At 35.3% G+C, this 27,562-nt stretch overlaps 2 protein-coding genes and 1 long non-coding RNA gene across 5 annotated transcripts; 2 read left to right on the top strand and 1 right to left on the bottom strand.

Moving 5' to 3' along the window:
• Nucleotides 1-1,582: 1,582 nt before the first annotated feature.
• Nucleotides 1,583-18,875, top strand: LOC107875220. The gene is made up of 27 exons (XM_016721834.2): nt 1,583-1,986; nt 2,126-2,330; nt 2,432-2,556; nt 5,942-6,064; nt 6,192-6,335; nt 6,457-7,130; nt 8,079-8,200; nt 8,304-8,395; nt 9,408-9,627; nt 9,829-9,892; nt 10,724-10,872; nt 10,963-11,033; nt 11,122-11,295; nt 11,382-11,453; nt 11,987-12,088; nt 12,167-12,256; nt 12,652-12,727; nt 12,814-12,910; nt 13,053-13,122; nt 13,215-13,394; nt 13,539-13,661; nt 13,747-13,830; nt 14,116-14,300; nt 14,477-14,615; nt 14,760-14,819; nt 15,028-15,132; nt 18,486-18,875. Exons 1-27 carry the CDS (start codon nt 1,900-1,902, stop codon nt 18,597-18,599), a joined length of 3,747 nt encoding a protein of 1,248 aa, XP_016577320.2. The 5' UTR covers nt 1,583-1,899; the 3' UTR covers nt 18,600-18,875.
• Nucleotides 18,876-19,286: 411 nt separating this feature from the next.
• Nucleotides 19,287-20,606, top strand: LOC107875221 (universal stress protein PHOS34). The gene is made up of 3 exons (XM_016721835.2): nt 19,287-19,802; nt 19,922-20,043; nt 20,351-20,606. Exons 1-3 carry the CDS (start codon nt 19,515-19,517, stop codon nt 20,436-20,438), a joined length of 498 nt encoding a protein of 165 aa, XP_016577321.2. The 5' UTR covers nt 19,287-19,514; the 3' UTR covers nt 20,439-20,606.
• Nucleotides 20,607-20,894: 288 nt separating this feature from the next.
• Nucleotides 20,895-24,025, bottom strand: LOC107875222. 3 transcript variants are annotated; one of them, XR_001675789.2, is made up of 3 exons: nt 23,699-24,025; nt 21,644-21,764; nt 20,895-21,565 (listed from the first exon to the last, which is right to left on the bottom strand). It is a non-coding gene; the product is annotated as an uncharacterized LOC107875222 (long non-coding RNA). The 3 variants fall into 3 exon arrangements; XR_001675788.2 differs by having other exon boundaries at nt 21,644-21,758; XR_001675787.2 differs by lacking the exon at nt 23,699-24,025 and having other exon boundaries at nt 21,644-22,768.
• Between the last annotated feature and the right edge of the window lie 3,537 nt (nt 24,026-27,562).

The following is a 27,562-nucleotide window of genomic DNA, read 5'->3' as shown; positions in this document are numbered from 1 at the left end:
AGTATCTGTGTAGGATTTTTGTACAAAAAAATCCTAATTCTTATGTGGCAATGATCTAGCACTGACGTGGCACTGATTTGGCATTGATATGGCGCGTGTGTAATCCACTCTCCACTGTGAGAGTGGTATTTTGTTTTGAGGGGTGAAACAAATACACTTTAAAGATTTTAAAAGGGTAAATAAACAGAAGTTAAGTTTACGTGCTAAAGTGAGTTTGAAGGATAAGTTCGGGAGAAAAGATGTCTTTTCTCTTAAAATAATGTATTTAAAGTTTTTCATTTGTCCTTGAGGTAACTGGTACAGTTATATGAAAATATTATGCTACTGTCACAGAATGACAACACTAAGATCTACCGTTATGTTCTCCCGTTAATAACTACGTTAGTCATGGCTGTCTCCCGTTAATAACTACGTTACTCATGGCTGTTTAACTATAACTACATTAATGGTAGGAATGACAATGGGCGATGCGGGTGCGGTGCAGGTTAAAGTATTTTTTTTTTAAAATGGTGTGGTGCGGGTATATGCGGGTTTAAAATAACAAAAAAACTAAAAATTAATATTGTTCTCGTGAATATACCTAAAATTATATGTGTTTTTTACTTAAATTTTATGATACTTAAAATTATATGTATAACATTACAAATAAATAATTTTATAGTAGCTTTTTTAACATCTCTATTCATTTGAATAAAAATATCATATTTGATCATTACTTATACACGTTATACTTTTTGACAGTTTTTTAGTGAAAAGTGATATAATAGAAATTAGTTATTATTTTCTACTTTTTGATTTGAAAATATCATGAATTTCAATAGAGTTACAATTTTTTTTTTAAAAAGGGAAAAATAAAAATATGGGGCACTGTGGTGCGGTTATCCGTGGGTATAAATGTGGGGCAAAGTTAAATATCATGCGGTACGATTTTAAAACTTGCGAATTTAGTAAAAACTCGCACCGCACCGCACCACTGCCATCCCTAATTATTGGTCATTTATGTTTGTGTGTGTTAGCAAATATTAGTTGGAGACTTTCAGTTCCGCACTATGAAAAAAATGAATGAGTTGGGCAATAATGAAGGACCTACATATCGAATGAAGTTAACATTACATTTAATTCACAAAAAAAATCATATGGATTTAATTATTTTACATCCCATGGTCTTAACTTAAGTTATATTTTTATCTATGTCAAGAAAATCTATTGAACTTTGAAGCTTTCGTATAGAATAATTAAATTATCAAAGTGTGCGAATCACATATCAAGCCAATCAAACAAGAAAATATTACTTGAAAGATTTACATATTTATTATACATCGTATGTTGACATTTAAGATAGCTTATGCGGTGAAAGCTCTTTTTGTTTTATCAAATTAAGGTAGATGTGAACTAATGACTTGTGATAAAAATAATAATCAATTTCGCTAAGTAAAAAAGAATACTGGAATGAAGTTTTTATATATATATATAATTGTAAAATAAATTAGAAGACAATTTTGAATTGAACTTAGTTGAGGTAGGCTAGTAATTCACGTAGGTAAATGCACATAAATTGGATTAGGAGGTGTTTAGGGAGGGACCAAATTTAAGAGTAGGAATTTTATTTGGAATTGAGAGTGAAGCCCAGGATGGAATTTTGAGGTTGAGAGTTGAGAGACAGGGCCGAAGCCTATAAAACGCTGATTCAGCCGAACATGTTGAGCCTCTTTGCCGCATCACTCCCTCCCTACCTGCTCCTTCTATAAATTCAGCATCCGGCGGAGCTTCATAACTGATAACTCGCAATCATTCACCTCTCTCTCTCTCTCTCTCTCTCTCTACGCATCCATATATCGATCGGCTTTTACTTGTTTATCTCTCCTCTCTCTCTCTCTCTCTCTCTCTTTGGATCTGAACATGGTCGAAACCAGAAGAAGCTCCTCGTCTTCCAAGCGCCCTCTCTCTTCCCCATCCTCTCCTCTCCCTAATGGCAAGCGCTCCAAGGTTTGCCCTCTCCAATTCCCATTTCATCATCATCATCACATCTCTTGATACTACATGTTAGCATGTAGCTCCATAGACGAAAAATTAGTTTCTTTCTTTCTTTCTTTCTTGTGTTTAATTTATTTGATCGGGTTTATAGGCGGCAGAGGCGGAGGCGTTGTCATCAACTAATGATACCCTAGCAAAGAAAACACAGGGTGCGGTGAATGAATCCGGACAAGAATCTGCTGACCAAGAGGTTCGATCCACTGATCTGCCTGCTGCCACTCTTTTCAAGTCCTCTGATGCTTCTGTCCCACTTCAATCCACAGATAATCAAGTTCAAGGATCACCCATCACTTTAGGTCCCATTTTATCCTTGCATGTCCTTTTACTTTATCAAAATTCTTTTGCTTATTTTCTTTCCTTCATCGGTGTTTTGAACTTTTTTGCGATGACTTTTTAGGTCATTCTGTGATTGATGTGGAGAAAACCAAGTTAAATGGGTCGTCACTGAATAAGGTGAAAAAGCGGCAGCTGAAATCGAATGTTGGGGCTGCATGGGGAAAACTTATTTCCCAGTGCTCTCAAGTAGGTTTTATTTTTATTCTTTCCATGTTAATTTTTTAGTCTTATTCACTGGGAATAATGTGAAAATGACTAAAAATTTAGAAAATATTTAACCTTTAGTCAAAATTTGATACCAAAGTTTGATACCAAAGTGAACTCTGCTTGCACTGCCACATTCACTCGTAAAATAATTTAAATAATATGTGCATACGATACTGACCAAGGAATGCTTGCACTGCCACAATCACTCGTAACTTGAAGCATTTAATTTTGCATCCATTCTTGCCTTGCACTTGTGAATCTGGATTTCTCTCAATTAAAATATGTGATGTTTAGTGTTTAATAATGGGGTATGTTATGTTTGTTTTTTTAAAAAGAGAACATGGAAAATGATATCCAACATCGGTAATGGGAATGCAATTACTCAGTATGTTATGTTTGTTTTCTTAAAAAGAGAACATGAAAAATGATATCCAACATCGGTTGCATGTTACTGTAAATACCAATCAAACTGAAAATTCTTGTTCGTTCACCTCAGTCTCTCATATGTTTATCATTTATTTGCCAAAATATCTCCTTACCAAGTTTCACAACTCTTTGTTACCATAATTTTAGACCAGAATAACCCCTCAATCATGATCTGTAGTGAAAATGTACAGTACCCGGGGAATACGTTCATAGATGTTTTGTAAGAACCGTAGTCTCCAATCATCTTGAGCATGTCGAATAATTTCAGGGGTACTTGTTACCTTCTACCAACATAAGTGTTGGATAGCTTTGTCCACCGAGGCCAGAGAGGAAGAACTCACCTAGACCTCATGGTTCTCATTTCATTGACCACTAGGTCACACTGGCGGTGCGTTTATAGACGTCATTCGTTGCATCTGGTGATGAAATCCCGAGAATTAGTCAACTCAGCCTGAACGATACAACATATGCTATGCTTAATAACTCCTATGATTTAGGAGAAGCTCTGAAACCAAACATGACTACAATTGAAATCAGCCACCTGTCTAAACGATGTCCTTGGAGGCAATTCATCAACTAGAAACTCCACTCTCAGCGAATAGGTGAAGATAAAACTGTTGTTTTGTTGTGTACCATCTTTCGGTTGAAATTTTGGAAGGGAAAAATAATCCCTGATGGTCCAATGACAAAGCATACACGACGGGCAAGCATACATGATTGGCTACTGCCCTTGAATGTCCTCCAAGTGACCGGTCCTCCAAATCGGTCTCTTCTGTGCATTTTGAGCCTCCATCTAATTTTGATTCTAGGAAGAAGGACCCCAATCATCTAAATTTGCAGGGGCATGATAGGCTAGAGGAGGAAGAGGTGAACTATGGAACTGGAGTAGGACAGTTGTCACTTTTCATATTTCTTTCTTGCCTACTTATAATATATATGTACTTTTTGTCTCTACTGGATGTTGATTTGTTAGTTATTTAATCTGTTGGACTTTCTACATCAAATATTTGTGGAATTGGCCCAATCATCTTCAAGTCTAATGAGCCAAACCGAAAATTTCAGACCTATTTCCGTTTAGTGTTCAGTTTCACTATTTCTTTTTTACATGTTTGACCTGTACGGAGAAAATTATGGCTTCTCTTATCTACATGCACATTCTTTCTATATATACATATATTTATATTTATATGAAGCTCGGTTTGTGCTATGTTGACTTTGTATATCGACTGTTGTTTGTATTCCAAATTCATTTTAAGCTTGATTGATAAGATTATCGATAGAGGTCTGTGTTTACATATTTAAGTCCATAAAATTTCTTTACCTAGAAGTTTGGAGAATTTAAAGGTAAAATGAAGGAGTTAAAAGTCAATTAACTTGATTTTTCTCTAAACTATACATCTTAATTTTTCTTGGATGTCTATTCAACGGGAAATTTCCTATTACTATGGTCTTATTCCACTGTCAAGTGTGCTGATAATTTTTTATCTGCTGCACGCCTGGACATGTGTTTGTATACTAGTAACCTGGGAATCTTTTGAGAAATTACTATCAAAATAAACTTTTTCCATGCTTAGGATGAGCTAAGTCTTGCACTCAACAATTAGAGTCATCTTTTTAACATCACCGGTATCGGGATCACTTCGCATGCCTCCATCGAATGTACAACATTGTTTACCTGGGTATTTTTCTCTTTGTGGTTGCTCAATATATCTACGAAATAGAAGGGATTCGGACTTGGGATCTTCAGGTTGTTGCTCTCATGCCTTAACTTCCATCTCCTTGGGACCTCAATAACTAGTCATTCTTGCTTCCTTTCATCTTTTGATCAAGTAATAAATTTTATTGTCATTAGGAAAGAAAATACTTGTACTCAAGGTGTGTATTACAAAGTAGAAATCCTTACAAAAAGATATGATTTTCTACAAATGACATTCAATTGCCTATCCTTTAGGAACCTCACGGGTGCAATTGTCTTTGCACCGAGTTCCATATATAGTGAATTCCCTTTAATGATTAAGAAAAGGTTCTGTAGATAGTGGATAACTTTATAAATAGAAACAGACCCCTAGACCAAGATATGGTGATTGGGAAATAGGAACGGGCAGTCCGGAGAATTGTTTTTACGGAAGATTCTAATTTTGAAGCAAACTAATGAATTCTATCATCTTATGTATTTCATGTACATGCTGGAACTTGCACCAAAAAACTAACAAACGAAGGCGTCTATTTTTTATCTCCTGTAAAGTGGAAGCTTTCCTTCAAGTTTTGAAAAGTAATAGAATTTTTAATTTGGAGGCCCTATATGTTATTCTAGATAAGAAGTACTGTACCACAAACAAACTAACCTCCACAAAAGCATAAATATATGAAGGGAGATGTTGCCATGTGTTTTATGGGTGTTTGGATTAGAAGTAAAAATAAAAATCAAGGAAATGATTGGGTGGTGTTGGATATGTGCTGAAGGATGTTGATGTTGGACCAAAGACAACTTATAATTGGTGTCCATGCTTCCTATAAGGTTACTTATCAAACCAAACACTTCTTCCTTTTGGGGAAAATATTCCAAATCAAGTGCCACCTTGATTTTTAACCACAACAATTGAAATAGGGCCAAATTTTAGAGTCACTTGAATTGGAATATTTCCTCCCAAAGGAATAAGTGTTTGGTTTGATAAATAATCTTATATGTGCAGTTGTTTTCAAATTTTGTTAGTGACAGTTTATTAATAATTACGTAGTATTTATTAGACGAAACAATCGAAACATAATTTTTTTCTTCCACTTTTTTTAGAAACAAACAAGAGAACTTTCCACCGCCAACATTTTTCCATAGGAAGCTAATAGTCTTTCAACAAAAATAAAAATGTAAACCTTTCTCTTGCTTAATTGTTTTCCTTCTATAATGAGCTCACTGATTGACTTCCATTGGTTTTTGCAGAATCCTCATTTTGTCATGCATTGTCCCACTTATTCTGTTGGTCAAGGTCGTCAGTGTGACTTGTGGATAGGAGACCCTTCTGTTAGCAAATCTTTATGTAATCTGAAGCACATTGAGCAAGAGGTGAACTTGACATTTTTTCTAGATGCTGTTTTGCTGTTGTTTGAAGTACATTAACTTAATTCCCTTTCTCTCCCATTTGTATAGTAAACCCACATTATTCATTCTGTTTATGTTTCTATATCTCTAGAAAGGAGGTTTTATCACTCTACTTGAAATTACTGGCAAGAAAGGTGACGTGCAAGTCAATGGTAAGGTCTACCCAAAAAATTCTACTGTGCCTCTCAATGATGGTGATGAGATGGTTTTTGGCTCATCTGGTGAACATGCTTATGTATCCTTTGCTTCAATGTGTTTTACCCTGTTTTTAGAGTTTATATACATTTAAAAAGTGTGCTTTCCATATTCATGTTAGTACTGGAAGAGTCAATGGTTTCCTTTACTTACTTTTTTAGATATTCGAGAAAATCACCTATGACAATACATCTAGTTTGCCACGTTCAGTTGGCATACTTGAAGCTCATAGTGGATCAGTCAAGGGATTACATGTTGAGGCAAGGTCAGGGGACCCTTCCACAGTAGCGGTGGCGTCAACCCTTGCATCTTTGTCAAATTTTCAGAAAGAGTCGTCCCTTCTCCCGTCATCATCTCAAAATGGCAAGGATATGAAACAGGGTTCGGAACTGCCAAGACTACCAGCTGCAAATGGAGTGGCAGACAAACATGATTTAGATGCTGAAATGAAGGATGCTTCTGATCATAGTGATTTGCCTGATGTTTCACAGTGTGAGAAGACTGGTGTAATATCTCCTGACACTAGAAATGAGAACGTGAACCTTGATAGTGGTGCACTTGATTCAGTCGATGCAGAGATAGGGAAGATCTCTGGGGTAGCTCAGGAACTGCGACCTCTCCTGCGAGTACTTGCCGGATCTTCTGAGTTTGATTTAAGTGGCAGCATTTCCAAAATTCTTGAAGAGCGGAGGGGAATACGGGAACTACTCAGAGATTTTGACCCGCCAATTTTGACATCATCCAGGCGCCAAGCTTTTAAAGATGCCTTACAACAAGGAATACTCGATTCAAAAAATATTGAGGTCTCGTTTGAAAATTTTCCCTATTATTTGAGGTGAGCATGTCGATCTCAAGCAATAAAAAGTCTCATTATCATTCCTTTTGTTTTTTCCAAATTTTTTGATGCCTTTTCTGCTGCTTTTCCTTTCAAGTGTTTTTGCCACTTCGACTGTTATTCTGAGTGTGATCGGGGTTGATCTTTTACCTGTCAGGAGAAGTATGAATGGGTTTTGATATAACTTAATGTGAAAAAAGTATAAATTGAGTCCTGTGATAGAACCGGGGCCTGATATTACTGATACTGAGAAAAAGTATTGATGGAGTTCTGATTTTACTAATTCTGATAGAGACGGGGGTCTATCAGAAACAACCTCTCTACGTCATTTGAGGTAGTCATATAGACTGCGTACACTTTACCCTCCCCAGACTGCACTTTGTGGGAATACATTGGGTATGTTGTTGTTGTGTATTTTTATTAATCGGTTGGAGTTATGTGTTTATCATTTTTCTTTCCTGGTTATGATTGACATGCATATGAATTTGTTTTTTAGCATAGACATGTGTCCAATCTGCATTCTATTGCTGTTTCCTCATAGGTAAACAAATAAAAAGAGAATATAACTGCAGTTGGTCCCCACTTTGTGGAAAAACACTGGGTATGTTGTTGTAACTGCAGTTGGTATATATTGAAATGTTTTTTTTTTTTTTTTTTTGAATTTCATTTACTCTTTAGCCAACCTTTTTTTTTTTTTTCTTTTGTAAGTTGAACGTGTTGTAGTGTTCATCGATGCTATGCAGTACTCGTATCTTCTATTAGCTTTATTACTTTGTGTTGCAGCCTGTAGTTTTTCATTTTTGTACACTGAACTTGCTTTTTGAATTTTCAGATGTAGTTTTTCCTTCTCTTTTTTGGTTGCTGGTGTCTAGTACTAGATGCAGGATGTCCCAAATGTACTGTTGGAATTTATTTTATTGAGTTCTCTTTTTTCATGATCCATGACAGTGAAACCACAAAGAATGTGCTGATTTCTTCCACTTACGTTCATTTGAAGTGTCACAAATTCACAAAATATGTATCCGATCTCCCCACGTTGTGCCCTAGGATTTTGTTGTCAGGTCCAGCAGGTAGTATTTGTTTTCTGCACATATAAGTTTAATAGTTTATCTCTATTTGGTATATTCAATTTACCATTTAGTATTACATGTTTGATGCGCTGCTTGCTCACAGGTTCAGAAATCTATCAGGAGACATTGACTAAGGCTCTTGCGAAATACTTCGGTGTCAGGCTACTGATAGTTGATTCTCTTTTATTGCCTGGTGTAAGCCTCTTATTTACCCAACTTGCATTGCTGTTTTTGTATGCTCCATTTCATGAAACATAATAATTTTATTAGCTGCAAAGGGACATTTGTGCCAAGCTAATTGATCCTTACAAGAGAAAAAACAGGAATCCTAATTAGCATCTATCTTGTAGGCCAAAAACATCATTGATCTTCACTCAGTTGCAATGCTGATAAGCTTAGTTGAGTTTGTTCATATAACCACAGGCATTTCCTGTTATTACACCCCCTTTGGTTCTTGCATTCAACAAAATGTTGTGTCTCCGTAAATGCTTGTCATTGACTATTACCTTACTTCTATATATTTCTACCATGTATAATGATTTCAGTCCTGTTTGAAGATTAGATTATGGTAGAAATAACATGATCTATTACTGTTCCTTATACATGTTTATTCTGCCGATTTGAAAATACATATGTTTGTGTTGCTGCTTGAAACTAATGATCAACTGCCAGTTTTCTTGTTTCTTGATCTTACGAAGGAGAATGTGCGAGATGGCTCAAAAAATCAGAAAGACCGTATAACTATAGGAACTTATGTGACTCAACGAGGAAATAATTTTTTAGAAAAAATGTTGCACGAGACCATTACCTCTATAATTTGAAAATTTCTTGTTCCATACTAATCGCACTAATAATCTTGAGTTCAATGCTCAGTTTTTCCAAATGATTAAGTTCTGATATCCTATGAATCATTAGCTAACAAGTCTGATATCTTACTAATCATTGATCCGCCATTTATTTCTTTTCCTAGCCTTAGAAGCTGATTTCATATTGCTGTTTTATGGGAGACAAATAACTAGAAAATCACAATCAGTAGCACTTGAAGCATCTTTACTCTTTTCACTTGTCCTGCAGTCAAGTTGGGCATATATTTTGGTGTTAAGTGAAACTGAGAGGGTGGGCACTCAAATATGTATACTTTTTCTGTCCGGGAAGCAGTTTCAGTCACTGAATCCTTCAATTCATTATTTTCTTGAACGTCACGCAGGGGTCAATTGCCAAAGACATCGACTCTGTAAAGGAAAGTTCAAAGCCTGAGAGAACAAGTGTCTTTGCTAAACGTGCTACCCAGGTAGCTGCACTACATCTTAATAAGAAGCCAGCTTCAAGTGTTGAGGCGGATATAACTGGTGGTTCTATAAGTTCTCATGCTCAGCCTAAGCAGGAGGCGTCTACTGCATCATCCAAAAACTACACTTTTAAGAAAGGTAATTGGGTGTTCACTGTGAGTTTATTCTTTGAAGATCTTCCCCCCAATGCGTGTTGTCTGTATGGTGAACCTACCATCTTATGCTTGTTATATGTATATATCTATGTTGGATCACGAGTCTCTAACTCTTGCTTCCTCTCACAAATCACAAATTTGTAGTTATAATTCTACCCTGAATGTGAGATCTCTAATTTGACAGGTGACAGAGTGAAGTATGTTGGTCCATTACAGTCAGGCTTTTCTCCCTTGCAAACACCTTTGAGGTAACAACTAGAAGTTTGGTTAAAATTTTCTTCATCCTATATGTTGGTTCAATATTACCTTTTTATGTTCCATTCACATCTGGCTCGGCAATGCATTTTCAATTGTACGACGACAACATACCTAGTGTAATGGTCTGGGGATGGTAGGATGTGAACATGCTTGCAGGGGGAAAGGTTGTTTCCACCCTTGGCACCCTTGGCTCAAAAGAAATGTAACCAACGCCGGAAAGTAAAAAAGAAAAAGAAAACAATCTTAGCTTCGCGAAGAAGCTAAGATACATTGTTACTATAGAATCATTCAAAACCTTTGACATTTCCCGTCAGACTATTTCTTTTTTCTTTACAAATGTTAAAGTAAGATTGACTTTAGACTTGATTCTGAAATACTGACTCCTGACATAACATGGCCCTTCATGTAAGAAGTTAAAATAATTCACGACTTTATTTTATAATGTAAATTCATTTGAATTTTAAATTGAATAACTCTACGATCTTACTGAATTGTGGTTGACATACTATATTTTTAAATTTCTTATGAGCTTTAAGAAGACGATGCAAATTTGTATTCATTCAGATGTGGTGTAGACAATGGAAATATAAAGTTCCAATTTCAAGTCATTGAGAGTTTTATTGTTTATTTCAATCTTTTGGGTCACCCAAGCAATCATATGGTATGAAAGGACTTGTATAAGTCAATCAGGAATTGTGCGTGTATGTTGACTTATTTAGATGGAAGTCTTGTTGATCTTTTTCAAGTTAAAGTGGATGTCTGTATTTAGATTTGACTTTTATTTATTTTGCTAATCGTGGCATGTACATACGTGATCACAGGGGTCCAACATATGGTTATAGGGGCAAAGTGGTTCTTGCATTTGAAGATAATGAGTCCTCTAAGATTGGCATAAGGTTTGATAAATCAATTCCAGAGGGCAATGATCTTGGTGGTCGCTGCGAGGAAGATCATGGGTTCTTTTGTGCTGGTAGTTTTCTGCTACACTAGTTCGTTTTAAAAAGTTTCATCTGCGTATTGCCCATCTGTGTGGAATAACTGAGCATGTCTTGTTGCACAGCTGACTTTCTCCGCCTTGATGGCTCGAGCAGTGATGATATTGATAAACTGGCCATTGATGAACTTTTTGAGGTAATTTTCATGCCCATGCAAGTTTCCTCTTTTTTGGAGTTGTATGCAGGTGAGTTTTCCTTTAATCTACTCTATTTCATATTTGTAGGTTGCTTCAAAAGAAAGTAAAATTAGTGCATTAGTTTTATTTGTCAAAGACATTGAGAAGTCTATGGTGGGAAATCCTGAGGCCTATGCTGCTTTCAAGATTAAGCTTGAGCATTTACCTGAGAATGTTGTTGTCATAGCTTCCCATACCCAAACAGACAATCGAAAGGAGAAAGTATGTAAGGGAATAGTGCCTTTTGTTTACTGATGAAATCAAATTCTGACTCGCAAAACTGATAGCATTTCTTATATGCTTTCCAGTCACATCCTGGTGGACTACTGTTCACAAAGTTCGGAAGTAACCAGACCGCATTGCTTGATCTTGCCTTCCCAGTATGTGAATCTCTTTATCTCTTTTTTAATGTTCTTTTTCCTCAATTACTTGTTTTGGAGTTGTTTTCTCCTAATGCAAGGAGTGTGTCTGGCTTAAAGTAATAAAATATATACTTTATTTTTTTAAAAGGTTCCTGCAAGGAGATGTCTGGTCCTTTCTTTCCCTTTTCTGTCTTCTGTATTGTTCTATTTTGTTGAGTGGTGGTGGAGAGCTGTGTTGTAATTGGAGAGGCCTTAAGATGACATCTATGTTCTCTGAAGATGCATTGCATTATTTTAACACGGGTTGTGTTTGTTTGTTGTTTTCCTGTGCAACACTATACAAATCAAGATTGTTCACACTAATGTTTTGACTTACAGTACAAAAATCTGTTTTACCATCATGATCTATAGTTCAGGAGTTATGGATACTCAAGTCTCTTATTTTATTGGAATTGGCATTTCCTTGAAGCTTCAAGGCTATTTACTTAATCATGGGTTGCATTCTAGAAGCAAATACATTTGTAAATTAACTGATATCTTTGCTTTTCCAGGATAATTTTGGTAGGTTGCATGATAGAAGCAAAGAAACTCCTAAAACGATGAAGCAGCTCACCCGTCTTTTCCCCAATAAAGTTACCATACAAATACCTCAGGTCAATTCTTAGTTTATGCATACTCTTGCCAATTGCAAATACTGTGATGGAAGCATTTAATGTGTGTTATTGTTGCAGGATGAAGCATTATTGTCTGACTGGAAGCAACAGCTAGAACGGGATATTGAAACTTTGAAATCTCAGTCAAACATCGCAAGCATTCGCAATGTGAGAGCTCCTTCTGCCCCAGCTTAAGGCACCTTTCTTTGCCGAGGGCAAATACCTTTTCTCTCTGCTCCTTTCATTGCCTTTGGGACTGTTTATGGACGATTTCTCCCCTATATTCAAATTTTATGCAGTGTTCTCTGAAGTTCTCATGGACACTATTATTAGTAGAACCATGAAACATTTCTCTAGCATATTCAATTTTCACTTTCTCTCTATCTTTTGTTCTGGACACCACCCCATTCCACCTTCTTTATAGGCTTATGTCTTTTCAAAAGAGCTCAACTTTTTTTACCTATTTGAGATTCGCTTAATAAGGAGAGAGATAAGTTTTAATGATTTTATAACTGTATCCTCAATGGATCGACTGATATTGTTCCGACTGTTTGCATCTTCAGGTTTTGAATCGTATAGGAATTGATTGCCCTGACGTTGAAACTTTATGCATAAAAGATCAAGCATTAACAAGTGAAAGTATGTATTCTAAGTTTGGCTTTTTATGTTTGAAATTGCAACATGATTATAAAATGTTCCCACGTTCTCCTTGTGTGTGTGATTAGGTGTGGAAAAGATACTAGGCTGGGCCTTGAGCCATCACTTTATGCACAATTGTGAATCGTCAGTGAAAGAGGCCAAGCTGGTTATCTCCAGTGCAAGGTCAAATTAAATTTTACTGTCTATTTAGTATTAAGTTCTCTTATTTTCTACTTTTCTACTTTGGACAACTGAAGGTTCTTCGTGGTGTTTTGGGGGTGTTAAAAGAAGCATAGCACTGATGTGTCTTTTATTGATCTGACAGCATTTCTTATGGGCTCAATATTTTCCAAGGCATCCACAATGAAACCAAGAGTCTTAAAAAATCTCTTAAGGTGAACTATCTGTTTTTTGCAACTTTAATTTGGCAAAGGTTGTCATTTGTTCTGAAGTTCCTGAAGTAGCGTACTGATGCTTGAGTTTTCAGGACGTGGTTACTGAGAATGACTTTGAAAAGAGACTACTTGCTGACGTTATTCCGCCTAGTGATATTGGTGTTACTTTTGGTGACATTGGGGCCCTGGAAAATGTCAAGGATACTTTAAAAGAATTGGTGATGCTGCCACTTCAAAGACCTGAATTGTTTTGTAAAGGACAGCTGACCAAGGTGAAAAGATTTCCTCGTTGAAATATACATGGATCTGTATTTTTATTGAAATTCCCTATTTATTTTCTTGACATAAGGAGTGGGGTTTGTTGCAACTTTTTCATCATTTATGCACTTCTATTCTGAAGAAGCTATCATGTACAGCCTTGCAAGGGAATACTTCTTTTTGGGCCCCCTGGTACCGGTAAAACAATGCTTGCAAAAGCTGTTGCAACCGAGGCTGGTGCGAACTTTATTAATATATCAATGTCGAGCATTACTTCAAAGGTACAACCTATGTCTTGTTTGTGTATCCCCATTTTTGTCTTCGAAAGCCCTTGGATACTGGCTTACAACTTGTTCTTGATTGTAGTGGTTCGGTGAAGGAGAGAAGTATGTCAAAGCAGTCTTCTCATTAGCTAGTAAAATAGCGCCTAGTGTTGTTTTTGTTGACGAGGTTGGTAAAATATACTTCATATTTAATATCTCGAATTTGTTATATTGATTTTATAGTTAAAAGTTTGTCTCACACATTTGCCTTAGACACTTGGGCCTAACTCAACCCCAATAGTTAGCTCATACCGGGAGGATTGCCCAAGTCCATATAAGCAAACCATAGTGAATTTTTAGCTTATGTTATGTAAATGTAAATGCCATCCTCTTTACTGCTAGTCATCTTTTTCTTTATATAAAAGGCTTTTGTGTTTACCCTCCTCTTGCTTCCATTCCTCTGGTCTATTAGGTGGATAGCATGCTAGGAAGACGAGAAAATCCTGGCGAGCATGAAGCAATGCGGAAAATGAAGAATGAATTCATGGTGAATTGGGATGGCTTGCGTACAAAGGACAAGGAACGAGTGCTTGTACTTGCTGCAACTAATAGACCATTCGACCTTGATGAAGCAGTTATTAGGAGACTTCCACGGAGGTAAGTTATAATCAACCACTGGATCTTTTTATCTGATTATTCAGAGAAGAGAAAGGAAAAAAAAGAAAGTGTTTGTGTGTTACTAGTTTATGTGGAGTCGTAACGTTTAGTGCTCTCTGTTTGTGTGTTACTAGTTTATGTGGAGTCGTAACGTTTAGTGCTCTCCATTGATGCAGGTTGATGGTAAACTTGCCAGATGCTCCGAACAGGGAGAAAATTTTGAGAGTAATATTGGCTAAGGAAGAGTTGGCTTCAAATGTTGATCTGGAAGCTATTGCAAATATGGCTGAAGGGTATTCTGGAAGTGATTTAAAGGTCTGGTAGATGATCCTGAAGTTCATATTAACTGACATTCTAACTTGTTAGAAGTTTTGACAACCCAATGACTGGTTTCCTCCCTTTACATTTTCTATGCTATCACAGTTCACGCTTTTAAACATCTTAAATTTCCTTCCACAGAATTTATGTGTCACAGCTGCTCATTGCCCAATTAGAGAAATATTGGAGAAAGAGAAAAAGGTCAGTTTACTGCGTTCACACATGGTTGAATTTGTGATTTTGATCTACATCTAAACGTGCTCTTCTAACTTCTATCCACTAGCTAATTTTCAGAGTCCTTCGTAGATTATTTATATTGGTTTATTGGAATAATTATAATAATCTTGGCTGACACTCTGCCATTTGCTAGTCAAGTAACTGGGATGTAATTTAACTTGTATGATATCAGGAAAAGGCATTGGCAGTTGCAGAGAGCAGGCCCCTCCCTGCATTGCATAATAGTGCGGATGTTCGTCTTCTTAACATGGATGATTTTAAATATGCACATGAACAGGTATATTTTATGGCTTTTGTGATTATTAATATGATACTTTATGCTTCCGTCCTACTGTATTAAACCATCTTGTTTGAATTAGTAATTGCTTTTTCCTGACACGGATGATTAACTAACGAGTAGATTGTTTTCTCTCTACTTTTCACTTAAATTATATTCTGCCTTGTTCTTTTGGATATTGTCAATGTATTATGGATAGTATTAAGTTCCAGATCATTTTATAATGTATTTATTCGTTGGTGAGCCCTGGCAAAAGCCGAGGAACTTGGTACTTATATCACAGGTTGAAACCTTGCACTATTCAAGCCAATGGTGGTATTTTAGTGGAGAAGGGTAGCTGGGGTGGGTCCATTATCCTCAAATTTTGAAGGCTTTGGTTTGTCCCAAGGGAGGGTTGGCCCTTGACGGATTTCTCTGCCATGAAAAAATTCGTTGGTGAGGGGTGAAGATTGATAATCATGTTGACTAGTCAAATCTTGTGTATCTGTCATGTATCAGAAGTAGTTTGAAGTATAATTTTTGTGACAACTGAAGTTTTGGAGATCACAATTGATGAAATAGCTTGTGTCGCGCTGATGACTTTGTATGTAAGATGAAAAATCAGTAGCTTCTCTAATTGATGCACCCCTTGTTTCCTACCACCTTCTTTTCTCTCCAAACATCATCATAGTATGGCTAAGTCTAGCTTATGATGTATACCACACATCATCCTAAGACACCACCCTATAAGGAGACAACTACTCATTTCTCAACCAACGATGCGGGGCACTTTAACATTGCCACACACCCGGGGTGAACTTTGTTGCGTTCCTACCGCACACGCAAGTATACGTGGTTGTGCAAGTAATAAAGTAGTAGTTTCGAGCTAGATGTACTTGTGTTCAACAACAATCCAATTCTAGCATTACTAAGAAGATTAAACAAGTGCAAATCGTAACCAAAGAGAGTTCAAGTTTGAGAATTTAAAATAACAGTAAACAAGACGATATTATAAAGTGTTTGAAATGATAATGAGGAGAAACCTAGGGTCAAAACACTTTGGACAATCCTACTAAGCTATACAATCTCGTTGGTTAAGTTAATTATCTTGGTTGTTGATTCACGGGTTCATAACATGATTATGGTCTTCTGAGCCTTTAATCGTCGAACTAAATTAGCCTCACAACTACATCGTTGAGCGGGATGTGAGAACTAGTCTAAACACATTTGTATGCCATCCTGTATTTGAACCAAACGAGGCGAATTATGTATATTCCTATCCTAAATGCAAATCCTATATTTAATTCATTTAAAGTATAAGAACCCACTCCATATATTCCATGATCTAATCTATTGTTCCTCCTTCCGGACTCACAATAGAAATATAGGTTTATTTTAGAGGTGGTGAATCAATAGAATAGTAATAACAAGAATATATGAACAACCAAATATGATAATCAACATAAAACCAACTCAATTGAAAGCTAAGTATTCATGTTCATAGCTTCACCCAAGAACGAGGGTGTTTAGCCCCTCGTAGTTTTACAACGAATCACAAGATTGGAATTCATGAGTAAAAACTAAAAGTAAAATAATAAGAACACTAATTGAAGCCTTCTCGTATGTTTTCTCTCTTCAAAAGTCGTTCAAGGTGTTTAGAATAGGAGCCAAGTTTCCTATTTATAGTATAGAAGGAATTTTTGCCGATTTCACCCCTTGGGCATGGCACGCCCTAATCGCGCATGTCCATGGATGTGACGCGCCCTTAATGCGGATGCTCACTGGAATCAGCATTTTACTTTTGGGTCGTAGGGCGTGCCACGTCCTTATCTCGGAGCTCTGAGGTCGTGGCACGCCCTTGTCCTCCAAAACGCCACTTTTCTTTGTAGTTACTCCTTCCGTCTGCCTTCAAGTCCCGCACTTTGTGGCTGCCTTTCCAACTTCATTGCAGCTTGTTTAGCTTCCCGGCATCGCTCCTAACACCTTCCGTGATCTCCTACAACACCAAGTAACTAGCATTAACTCACACAACACAATAGAGTCCATCAAAGCCCACTAGAAATGAACATAGCTCAAGCTAGTAACACTAGTTTTCTCGTGTAAACTCTGTGTGATCATTTTGATTCTTAACTTGTTTTTATTGCACCATAAACCTATAAACATGTACTTCAACACATAGGTACTCAGTTACACCATTAACAACTCGTTAAGCACACAAAGAAGTCCTCAAAACTAGACTGCACATAAATAATGACACTTAGGAGTATAAATGCGCCTAAGATCAAATTTAAGATCAAACTTGCATACATGGTAGCCCAACATTATGAAACTTAATTGAGATGTGGCTAGCTCTTGTCCCCATGTTCAGACTGGTCCTTAGGCCCAACTCAACTCCAAAAGTTGGCTCATGAGTTTGTGATGCGTCCAAAACCTTGGGGAAAACAGCCTATTCTTCTAAATCAATGTGGAACATTCTAAAAGTATGGACCCTGATTCTGATTTATAACACTGACTAGTAGTTAGTTGAGCATTTCGTATATTTTGGCACCTTAACATCTTTGTGATAGATATTCCAGGAGCTACTGATAATAAGAATGCACAGAGATCATATTAGTGGATCGACAAAGCTAGGTTCATGTTGGTCTGACTCCCTCATCTAGGCCAGTCAAAAGCTGCCACTTCTATAAAACTAAGCTCCCCCCTTTTATCCTCATAGTTACTGTGCTTGAATGCTACATTATTGATGACTACTCCTCCCACCGAAGATATCTTCATATACCTGGATGATGATGAACTGGCATGTATCCTATATTTTGATTTTGTTTTTAACGACTGCTATGATCTGGTGGTAAATTCCATCAGGCTTCCTTGGGCTTGGCCTGGCTCTCTACAATCTTCTGCGTTCTTAAAATGCATGTTCATCGAGTTTCTTCAGCTTTTGTATAGATACCTTGTCGTAAACTAGTCAATTGTTTTTGCTTCATGTGACTGTTCCTACGACTTGGGCTTTTCCTCTGTGGTTATTAAAATAAAAAAGAGACAATCATCTGATCATATGGCCCCCCGCACAGTGATAGAGCTTTTTCGTGATATTAGACCAAGTTCTAAGGGTTTCTTTTATATCCTCAACCATAGATATCAGTGTTCTTTTGCTTTCCGCCTCTTCACTTACATTAGATGCCAGCCACATGGTTTAATGTTACATTTAGCTTGTCCGGAAGATTAATAGATGTGTATCAAACAAATGGTGGGAATGAAACTGTAATGAGCAGTACTTTACATGTTTTAGGCTCCATCATGATGGTAGATAGAGCATTGAACAGCGTGCATTTTATGAAGGAGAGACTCATGTTTTGTTGCCTGTTAAAATGCAGGTATGTGCTAGTGTATCTTCAGAATCAGCAAACATGAATGAGCTTCTCCAGTGGAATGAATTATATGGAGAAGGTGGATCGAGGAAGAAGAAATCTCTCAGCTACTTCATGTAGAGAGAGACATGTGAATTGTATAGTATTACTTTATTTATTTAGTTGTTAATCTACCCAAGATGGCAGCAACGGGTCCTGCGTGCATGGAAAAATGTGGCCCATGTGTATCCTAGTTAGTTTTATAGGGTATTTATCTCAGCAAGTGCAGGTTATGAAGAAATATCTATCCGAAGCTTGTCTTCCAATTTTCACCTTATTAGATCTCTCTGTCTCTCTCTCTTTCTCTCTGTATATACAGTTTGATTTATTTAATAAGCATCTTCATGCTTCAGTCTATTTTTCATTCTTGAATCTTGTCAAGTTTGTCTCAAATTAATGCTGAGGCGTAACTGAAGGAACAAAGTTGCCTTCGTGCATGAAAACTTGGGGATGGCAGTGGACAAGAAAGCTCTCCAGTGCATGAAAATTTGGGTTGGAGTAATTATACAGCAAAGATAGGCTAAAGTAATACCGAGAAAAGGAATGTCAGAGGTATTAAGCTGTAGGTGGCTGACTAAAACTATTCATGTTCGTTTGTGCGATTAAATGCCAAATACTACCGCTTAATTTTTATTTAGTTTTAATCATGAATTTGAATTGAATATGGCCAAGAATTATTTATTTATTTATTTATTTATAAAAAAGAAGAAGCGCTGAGAATGTCGGTCTAATTTCAACAGAATGAGCAGTAAATAATTAAGATACAAGTAAATCAATAAGTTTCTCTCCTATTGGATAGTGTAGAACCTTCTGGCTGCTGTCTATGGGTAGGAAAAAACACGTTTCTTTAATTAATTAATATCTATATTAAAAAAAAAAAAAAAAAAAAGAGTTCATTTGTGGTACACGCCACCATAAGAGTTAAGTCGACGACAAAGGTTCCATATTAGATCAAAGGTTGGTTTCTCTCCATCATATAATTGTGGGATAATAAATATGGGTGAAAAAGGGGTGATGGTGGTGGGGGTGGATGACAGCGAACACAGCTTTTATGCGTTGGAGTGGACTTTGGAACATTTCTTTGGGGGGAATTGTTCATCGTCGTCGTCGTCGTCATCATCTGCTTTCAAGCTCCTCATCGTCCACGCCAAACCTACTGCTACGTCCGCCATCGGCCTCGCTGGTCCTGGGGGTGCTGATGTTTTGCCCTATGTCGAGGCTGATTTGAGGAAGATCTCTTCTAGGGTTGCCGAAAAAGCTAAGACTATTTGTTCTGCTAAATCGGTATATTTTTAGTCTATTTCTATTTACAGAGAGAGTACGAAATGGAACTGATGTCTACCAGCTAGCAGTTTTAGTTGTGCATCTGATTTTCCCCTAACCAAGACTTAAATTGTTTTCAGGTAAACGATGTTATAGTAGAGGTTGTGGAAGGTGATGCTAGGAATGTCTTGTGTGACGCTGTGGAGAAGCATCATGCCTCTCTCTTAGTTGTTGGTAGTCATGGTTATGGAGTTCTAAAGAGGTAAACTCACTTATCTCTACTTGCACTAATATGATACACACTATATATATAATTGAAACATTTATCTTCTCCTCATAATTGGAAATCTTGGTTTGCTGCCTCCCTGCTAAACAATCAACTACTTGGTGGTCAATTATGTGAATCTTCTGTGTCCATTCCCTTCTGTTAAGATCCACTTTATTTTAATTAGAGCTTCTCCAAAACTATGTTCTTGAAATGAAATCTCGCACTTATTTATTTCTACATAGGCATACAAGTCTCCAACTTGTTCCTATTAAATTATGATATAAATTTCTTTTCTCCGCAGGACTGTTTTGGGCAGTGTAAGTGACTACTGTGCTCACCATGCCCACTGCAGTGTGATGATTGTGAAGCGCCCAAAGGTCAAGGCTTGAGATGTATCTGATTCTTGTTGTCTGAACAAGTTCTAGAGTGGAGGAGGACTTGGTTGATTATGTGTATTTATTCAATTGTTTTGACTCTCGATACCCATATTCTACCATGTAATATTATTGTGGATAAATTTCAGACTTTATATAACAATAAGTCATGATTGAATGCGACATGTGGTGGAGAAGCTAGTGATTAGCCAGCCTCATCTCAAGTAATCCTTTCAAGTCATCCATAACTATTTAACCAAAGTCTAGCTCGCTTTGAGTAGGAGATCCCTTATTTCTTTTTTTTCTTTGCTGCTCGAAACCCACTGCTGTCTATTCATAAATAAATACTATTTGAATTGGTGATAAAAGGGAGTCATGTCTTCTTTTACCTTTCCTCTTTTTGATCAATTAAAACTGCGAACTGAAGTAAAAGGACAGAATTGTGCTAGAAAATACAACACAAGAAAAAAGTGCTGTTCGCCAAAATGGAAGTCTAGATACTTACCCCAATAATACCTACAGGTTCCCAAATCGACTGAACACTTATTACATGGCAATTTTAACTCTTCTCTTTCAGGTATCAACAACACTCAAGACGCCTCAAGACTTCCGGGATATTGTACGTTACTATATTCCCTTCAAGAAATTGGAGTACCAACGTTGAGAAAGCTTTGGATGCCTCGTTAAATTTTTGTCACCCAAATCCACATAGTATAGGCCAAACCCTGATTCATCAACTCCAAACCATCCAAGAAAGACACCATGAGAAGTAGCCTCTTGACATTTGATCCATTCCTAGTAACAAATAAACACATAGTAATATAACAGTAATTGTCAATTAGTCGATCGAGCACACAGCATGTGAGAAAAAGGGACATGCTGATCAATCGCTAGAGTGAGCAGATTAACTACCCAAATATGCAAGTTCAGGCTAGAATATACGTCCTCATTTACCAAGAATTACAGGTGGAAAGTATCCAGTATACATTATGTTTTGACTTAGCCATCCACCATATTCGTCTTCAAGTGCTTGTGGTAGATCATCATGGTTGAATTCCTGCAGTTTGAGATAAAGAAAATCATAACATGGATTCCATCAGCCAATTGTCACTTGCACTCCCAGAGTGCGATTGTACATCTTCCTGTAACACATGATTTTTGAAAGGAATCAAATCAATCAATCATTAATTTATGCGAAACCTCAAAGGTGAAGCCTATACCTTTTATTTGTGGTATGCATCGCAAGCTACATCTCCGTTAGCTAGCTCCATTGTATGCACCTGGAAATTATAAATACGACTTGTTGCTCTAGTCTGAATTCCAGAAAGTTCGACCCTGAATCTTGTGGGATTCAAAGAATCAGTTTTCCGCCTATGACCTATGGAAAGCAAAAACTTCCACCTAACCATGGTCATGTTACACATTTGAATTGACAAATTAATGCTTGTACTTGTTTATTTTTGTTCCTCTGTTTAGTTGGCTTGTGCATGTTACTGGTCTTAGATAGACAGACATTAGCTTTGGTGGCGCACTGAATTGGCAACTGGCCTAAACTTACTATCCCTTCATTAGTGGACTACTGACTTGATAAGCAGAGCCGAAAACGAAACTAGGAGGGAAGTGGTTCCTGCTCAAAAAATCATTATCACCAAACACAACATGAATCATCAATTTTGGATGCATCCTTCTCCCATCCATCTTAGTTTTTGGCTCATTCTTTTTGTGAATGAATGAATAAAGTAGCATGTGGTCAATATAACAGCACAGTAAGGCCAAAGGCCCCCACTCTCTCCGAAATACTATTGGGTTTAGGGACAAGGACAACAAAAATAAAAATAAAATATCAAATGGCCAATGAATTTAAGTAGCCGTTTTTTTTCTTTTTTCGAAAAATTATTTTATTTTACTGAAAAAATCAAATTATTATGCACAGTTTGGCCATGATTTTTATTATTTTTTTCACTTATACTTCTCTCATAGAATTTCAAAAATAACTTTAATTTATATTCATGATCAAACACAACTCCTACTCTAACTTAATCTTCAACTCTTAACTCCGGAAAAAAATACTAATTTTTATGATCAAATGGAACCTAAATTTTCATTTGTTAGCCATTTAGCTTAGCAGTTGATGCCTCCAGTGACACGTATCTCTTTTTTGTTGTTGTTTTGTCATTTTTTTGTCGGCACATGCTCTTCTTCTGTTTTTTGTTTTTGGTGGTTGTTTTTTTTCATCTTTTTATTTATTAAAAAACAATTAATCCTTTTTTTAAAAATTTCTGCCTCCCCCAAAAAAAACAATCAGATAAAATTGTGGTCTTTTTTCCTAAAACAATCAAATACAATTTTTTTATTATTGTAACTGTTATTTTTATAAAATAATATATTTTATATAATAATGATACAATTTCTATACACACTTATACATATATACTTATACATATACATATTAAATGCGACAACAATTTCTACATATATCATATATATAATACATATTTTATATTATATAATTTTTGTACACATTCTATACAACCTTTTGTTGCAATAATTATTTAGATACATATTCTATTCAACAATTATATAATTTTGATACACATCTTACATAGTTTCTATATGTATCTTGTACATATACATTTTCTACACAACAACGATACGGTTTCTATGCATATCATATATAGATTCATATTCTATACAAGTGTTCTACAGTTTCTATACATATCGTATACAACTTTTAGCTACAATAGTCATTTAGATTCATGTTCTATACAACAATTATACAGTTTTTATACAAATCATATACAATTTCTATATAAATTTTAGACAGGAATTATGCAATTTTTATACACATTTTATGCATCCTTTGACTGATATTTAAAAAGAATAGAATTCATCAACATCAAAAACAAAATTAGATCAGCACAATATAATTCATACACAATGTAAACATATGGACTAACACTGCAGAAAAAGTAAAAAAAAAAAAAATTCAAGTGGGTACTTCTCGAAAATGATTTCTATAGCAATTTTATAGTCATGACAAGCGAAAATTAAACGAATTATGCAACAATTAAACTCAATAAGACAAACTAACATGAGAAAAATCAAGAATTAGAGCAAAAAAAATATGATTTCTCTAGTGTTCTTTCTATGAAGGATTGGAGAAAGATGAGAAAAAGGAATCATTATTCCGTTGTAAATATCAAATATGCAAAAGACAAAAAAAAATTAGAAGCTGAAAACGTAAAGGAGAGAAAATCAAATATGAGAATACGTACAGATCTAAAAGTTCGAACAAGAAACTTGTGAGTTCAATTGGGTGATTGTTTACATTCTAGGCTATGACCCAGAAAAAAACAAGATGAAATTTGACAGTAAATGAACACAATAATAGCTGCTTCAATGATTTTATAAAGGGAAAATTTCATAAATAGCAACTATATAGCCTTAATTACAACTTTTCTAACAACAGTTTTAAAATTACAAGAAATAGCGATATGTATTTTGTATTTGAGTAAACTGTTGCTAGTTAAATATATATCCAAAAGAATATTATGTTCCTAAAATAAAGCAAATCAGTTTCAGATTAAAATGGTAAAAAACTGTTCCATAATTTATGGTATAATTAATTGACAGATGCCCTTACCTTTTAGAATTTTTTTTTTAAAATCAACGCTAATTTACACCAATTAATTCAAACTCAAACAAATTTTCCATTATCAGAAAAAAACAATCAAAACCAAAATTTCAGATCGGCTAGCATTGTGAAGCATTGTGAAGCACATTTAAAAATCGATTGTACAATTTTAGGTATTGATCAACAAACTTTATACTATTTATGATTTCATTATAATTATATTGAAAAATTTGCTGAAGAAATTGTATCAAATATGCGTAAATTTCGCGTGATTCTAATATATTGATATATAATGTCAATTTTATAAGATTTTGTAAGAAATTGTTAATGCATGTTTTTAACAATTTCAAATATGGCGTTGTTGTTCTAAAATTTGAAAGTTGAGAAGTAATTTTAAAATATTAATCTGAATTTATCTTTGGATTAGCAGGTTTCGAAAATTGATTTTGGTTGAATTCTCTTTAGAGTTTTGTATTAGCGAATTTGTTGTTGTGTATACTACGAATTACGTAGTTAAATTAATTTTTAATATTATGTGGTTTTGTATAGATTGAAGATGGGAAGCATTGCAGTTCTTGTTAAACATTCAGGAAAATGAAATTATGAGCAACAATATGAAGAGTACATCAGTGATGCGATATTGTTGAGCTTGAACTCTACGTATGACCAAATGTACACAGTACTTGCTGCTCATGTTGATGTTGATTTGACGTCCAAATACATTGAAATCGAGTACCAATTAACAGATAGTGCAGTGAAAATACGTATTCGTAATGACATGGGTTTAAAGGTCTATATTATGCAGAAAAAAGAGTTGAAGGAATTGAGTATTTTGCCTTTGTATGTAAGTGTTTCTTAGAGGGATAATTTCAGCACAATGGTAAGTTCATCATTGTGTAATTCGGGAAGTCTAAAGATGACTGTCAGTGCGACTAATGTTGAAAATACAAGTAGTGAAAGAGCATTAATGGTTACTCCATCAGAGAGTGTTTGGATGTATTTGAAATGGATACAAGTAGAGTTATTATCTCCGACCCACATCACAAACACATTGAGGTTGATTAAGTTTATGTCTCAAAAAGAGTATTACAATCAGTCATGAAGGGCTATTCAATTCGAGAGAAGTTTCGAACACTATCTGTAAGATCGAGTAAAACTTGGTAAGTGTATTATGAATTTAGTTAAAAAAAAATTCAGATGGTTACTTGTATTTGAGCATATGCATTTATTTTGGTTTGCAGTTATACATTATTGTGTAGATCTGGTAATTGTGCTTTTTTATTTCATGCATCTGGTATCGGTGAATCTAGAATGTTTTATGTCAGAGAATTTTTACCAGAACATACCTGTTCGATAAAAGATAAAATTTATCCTAAACTGCATGCTACTGGTAAGTCGATTAGTGGTATAGTCAAACCAAAGTTGAAATGCCACAAACGAAAATACAGTCCATCTAAAATTAAAAGTGATATGAAGGAAGACATGGGTATGGATTTAACATATATTATGTGTTGGCTAGCGAAGGAGCAAGCATTTGAAGATTTAAGAGGGAAACCAGCAGCATCATACAGGAAACTACCTGCATACATGCATGTGTTAAACACATGTTATCTCGGTTCACATATTAGAATGAAAAAGAATGAAGACAATGAGTTTTTGTATATATTTATTGCACTAACTACATTCATTCAAGGATTCAAGCATTGCAGACCTGTCATTGTTGTTGATGCAAGTCATCTAAGAGGACTGTATAATGAAATTTTCGTAGCTGCATGTACCATGGATGGAGCTGGTAAGATATTTAATTATAATTGTATTTGATTTCAAATATGTATTTGGATTTAAAATATACATATGCAGTAGTTTTATATATCCTCTGAAAGTTTAGTAGCTTTGCAGCTGTATGTAGTAATAAGTTGATATGTTAAAAATCATGTATGCTTGTATGATTTTTTTGAACATGCAGCACATATATTTCCATTGGCCTATGGTGTTCTTGATTCCGAAAATGATGCTTCTTGGACTTGGTTCTTTGAAAATCTAAAGGAAGCATACGGTGAAAGAAGAAATATGTGTGTAGTTTTTGATCGTAATGCAAACATCATTAAAGCTGTAACTGGGGTATATAATGATGTACCACATTATGCTTGTATGTGACATTTATGGGAAAATGTGAAAACAAACTTTAGAAAATCACATGATGCATTGTCAGACGTCTTCTATTCCATGGCAAAATCATATTCAAAGATTGAATTTCACAAATTAATGGAGAAGGTGGAGGTAGTTGATGTTAGAGTGAAGAATTACTTGGAATTGGCGGGGTACGATAAATGGGCTAGTCATATGCATCCGTTCATAGGGGATGGACTTTGACATCAAACATTGCCGAATCAATTAATTCTGCACTGATTTCAGCAAGAGAACTACCAATATATGATTTCTTAGAGGAAGTTAGATTGATGTTTGGTAGATGAAACTGTGAAAACAGACAGCAGACGTTGTATACTTTTACAGATCTTATTGGTAAGTTTCAAAAAATTCTACAACAAAATAAAGTGGATTGTACACGTATAAAGGTATGATAAAATTTATTTGTTATGCTGTATATATAAATAATAGTTTTTTCGTTGGATATTTGATTATATATGCATAAACACATAATAAATTTTTGTGTTTATGCTGTATATATATTTCTAATATATTTGCAAAACTGTTTGTCATATAACTATGTAAATTAATTTCTTTTTACTAACTAATTTGCTTTTACTAATTTCAGGTTATACCTACATCGGAGTATATATATATAGTCCATGACAAGGACAAACATTTTATTGTTTGTCTTAAGGAAAAAAATTGTTCTTGCAATGCATTTCAGTTGGATGAGATACCATGTGTTCATGCTTGTGCAGTTCTTAATAACAAGAATTTTAAAAAGGGACCATATTGCTCTGATCTATACAACCGAAAAACAGTGTTGAGAACGTATGATCTTCTGGTTTATCCTCTTCCACATAAAGATGATTGGTTAATTCCAGAGGAAATTCTAGATGAGGTAGTTCTACCCCCAAAATACAAGCGACTCCTTGGAAGACCTCGAAAGAAGGATCGTGAAAAGTCTGGACGAGATTTGTTTGAAAAGAAAAATAAAAATTATTGTAGTTAATGTGAAAGTAAAGGTCACAATAGGTGTTCGTGTAGGAAATACAACAAATGATAAGTTGGTTGATGTCTCTAGTTAACAAAAAATTACTTATTTTTCTACATTGAATAATATATATAGGATCTTATATATTGGAAAAATAATTTTGATGCTATTTTTGTTGTTATGCGTAATATGTTGGAAACTTTATGTATTTCTTTAATTGAATTCAATAAGAATAAATTGAGAAATTATTACGTATAACATTATTGATTTATACTTATTTAAATCTACACATAATAAAATGTTAATTCTGTTAACTACTTTGAAGAATCATTGAAGTAGCTATGACCATCTAAAAATATT

The sequence above is a fragment of the Capsicum annuum genome, chromosome 6 (genome assembly GCF_002878395.1).
Source record: "Capsicum annuum cultivar UCD-10X-F1 chromosome 6, UCD10Xv1.1, whole genome shotgun sequence".
Taxonomy (NCBI): domain Eukaryota; kingdom Viridiplantae; phylum Streptophyta; class Magnoliopsida; order Solanales; family Solanaceae; genus Capsicum; species Capsicum annuum.
Note: the sequence above shows the minus strand (reverse complement) of the source record. Positions and strands in the feature narration are given on the sequence as shown.

Coding starts and splice junctions, on each gene's coding strand:
- LOC107875220 (XM_016721834.2), top strand. CDS start 1,900: ATGGTCGAAACCAGAAGAAGCTCCTCGTCTTCCAAGCGCCCTCTCTCT. Junction 11,454..11,986: donor TGCTTGATCTTGCCTTCCCA/GTATGTGAATCT, acceptor TTGCTTTTCCAG/GATAATTTTGGTAGGTTGCA. Junction 15,133..18,485: donor TTAAATATGCACATGAACAG/GTATATTTTATG, acceptor GTTAAAATGCAG/GTATGTGCTAGTGTATCTTC.
- LOC107875221 (XM_016721835.2), top strand. CDS start 19,515: ATGGGTGAAAAAGGGGTGATGGTGGTGGGGGTGGATGACAGCGAACAC. Junction 19,803..19,921: donor CTATTTGTTCTGCTAAATCG/GTATATTTTTAG, acceptor AATTGTTTTCAG/GTAAACGATGTTATAGTAGA. Junction 20,044..20,350: donor GGTTATGGAGTTCTAAAGAG/GTAAACTCACTT, acceptor TTTTCTCCGCAG/GACTGTTTTGGGCAGTGTAA.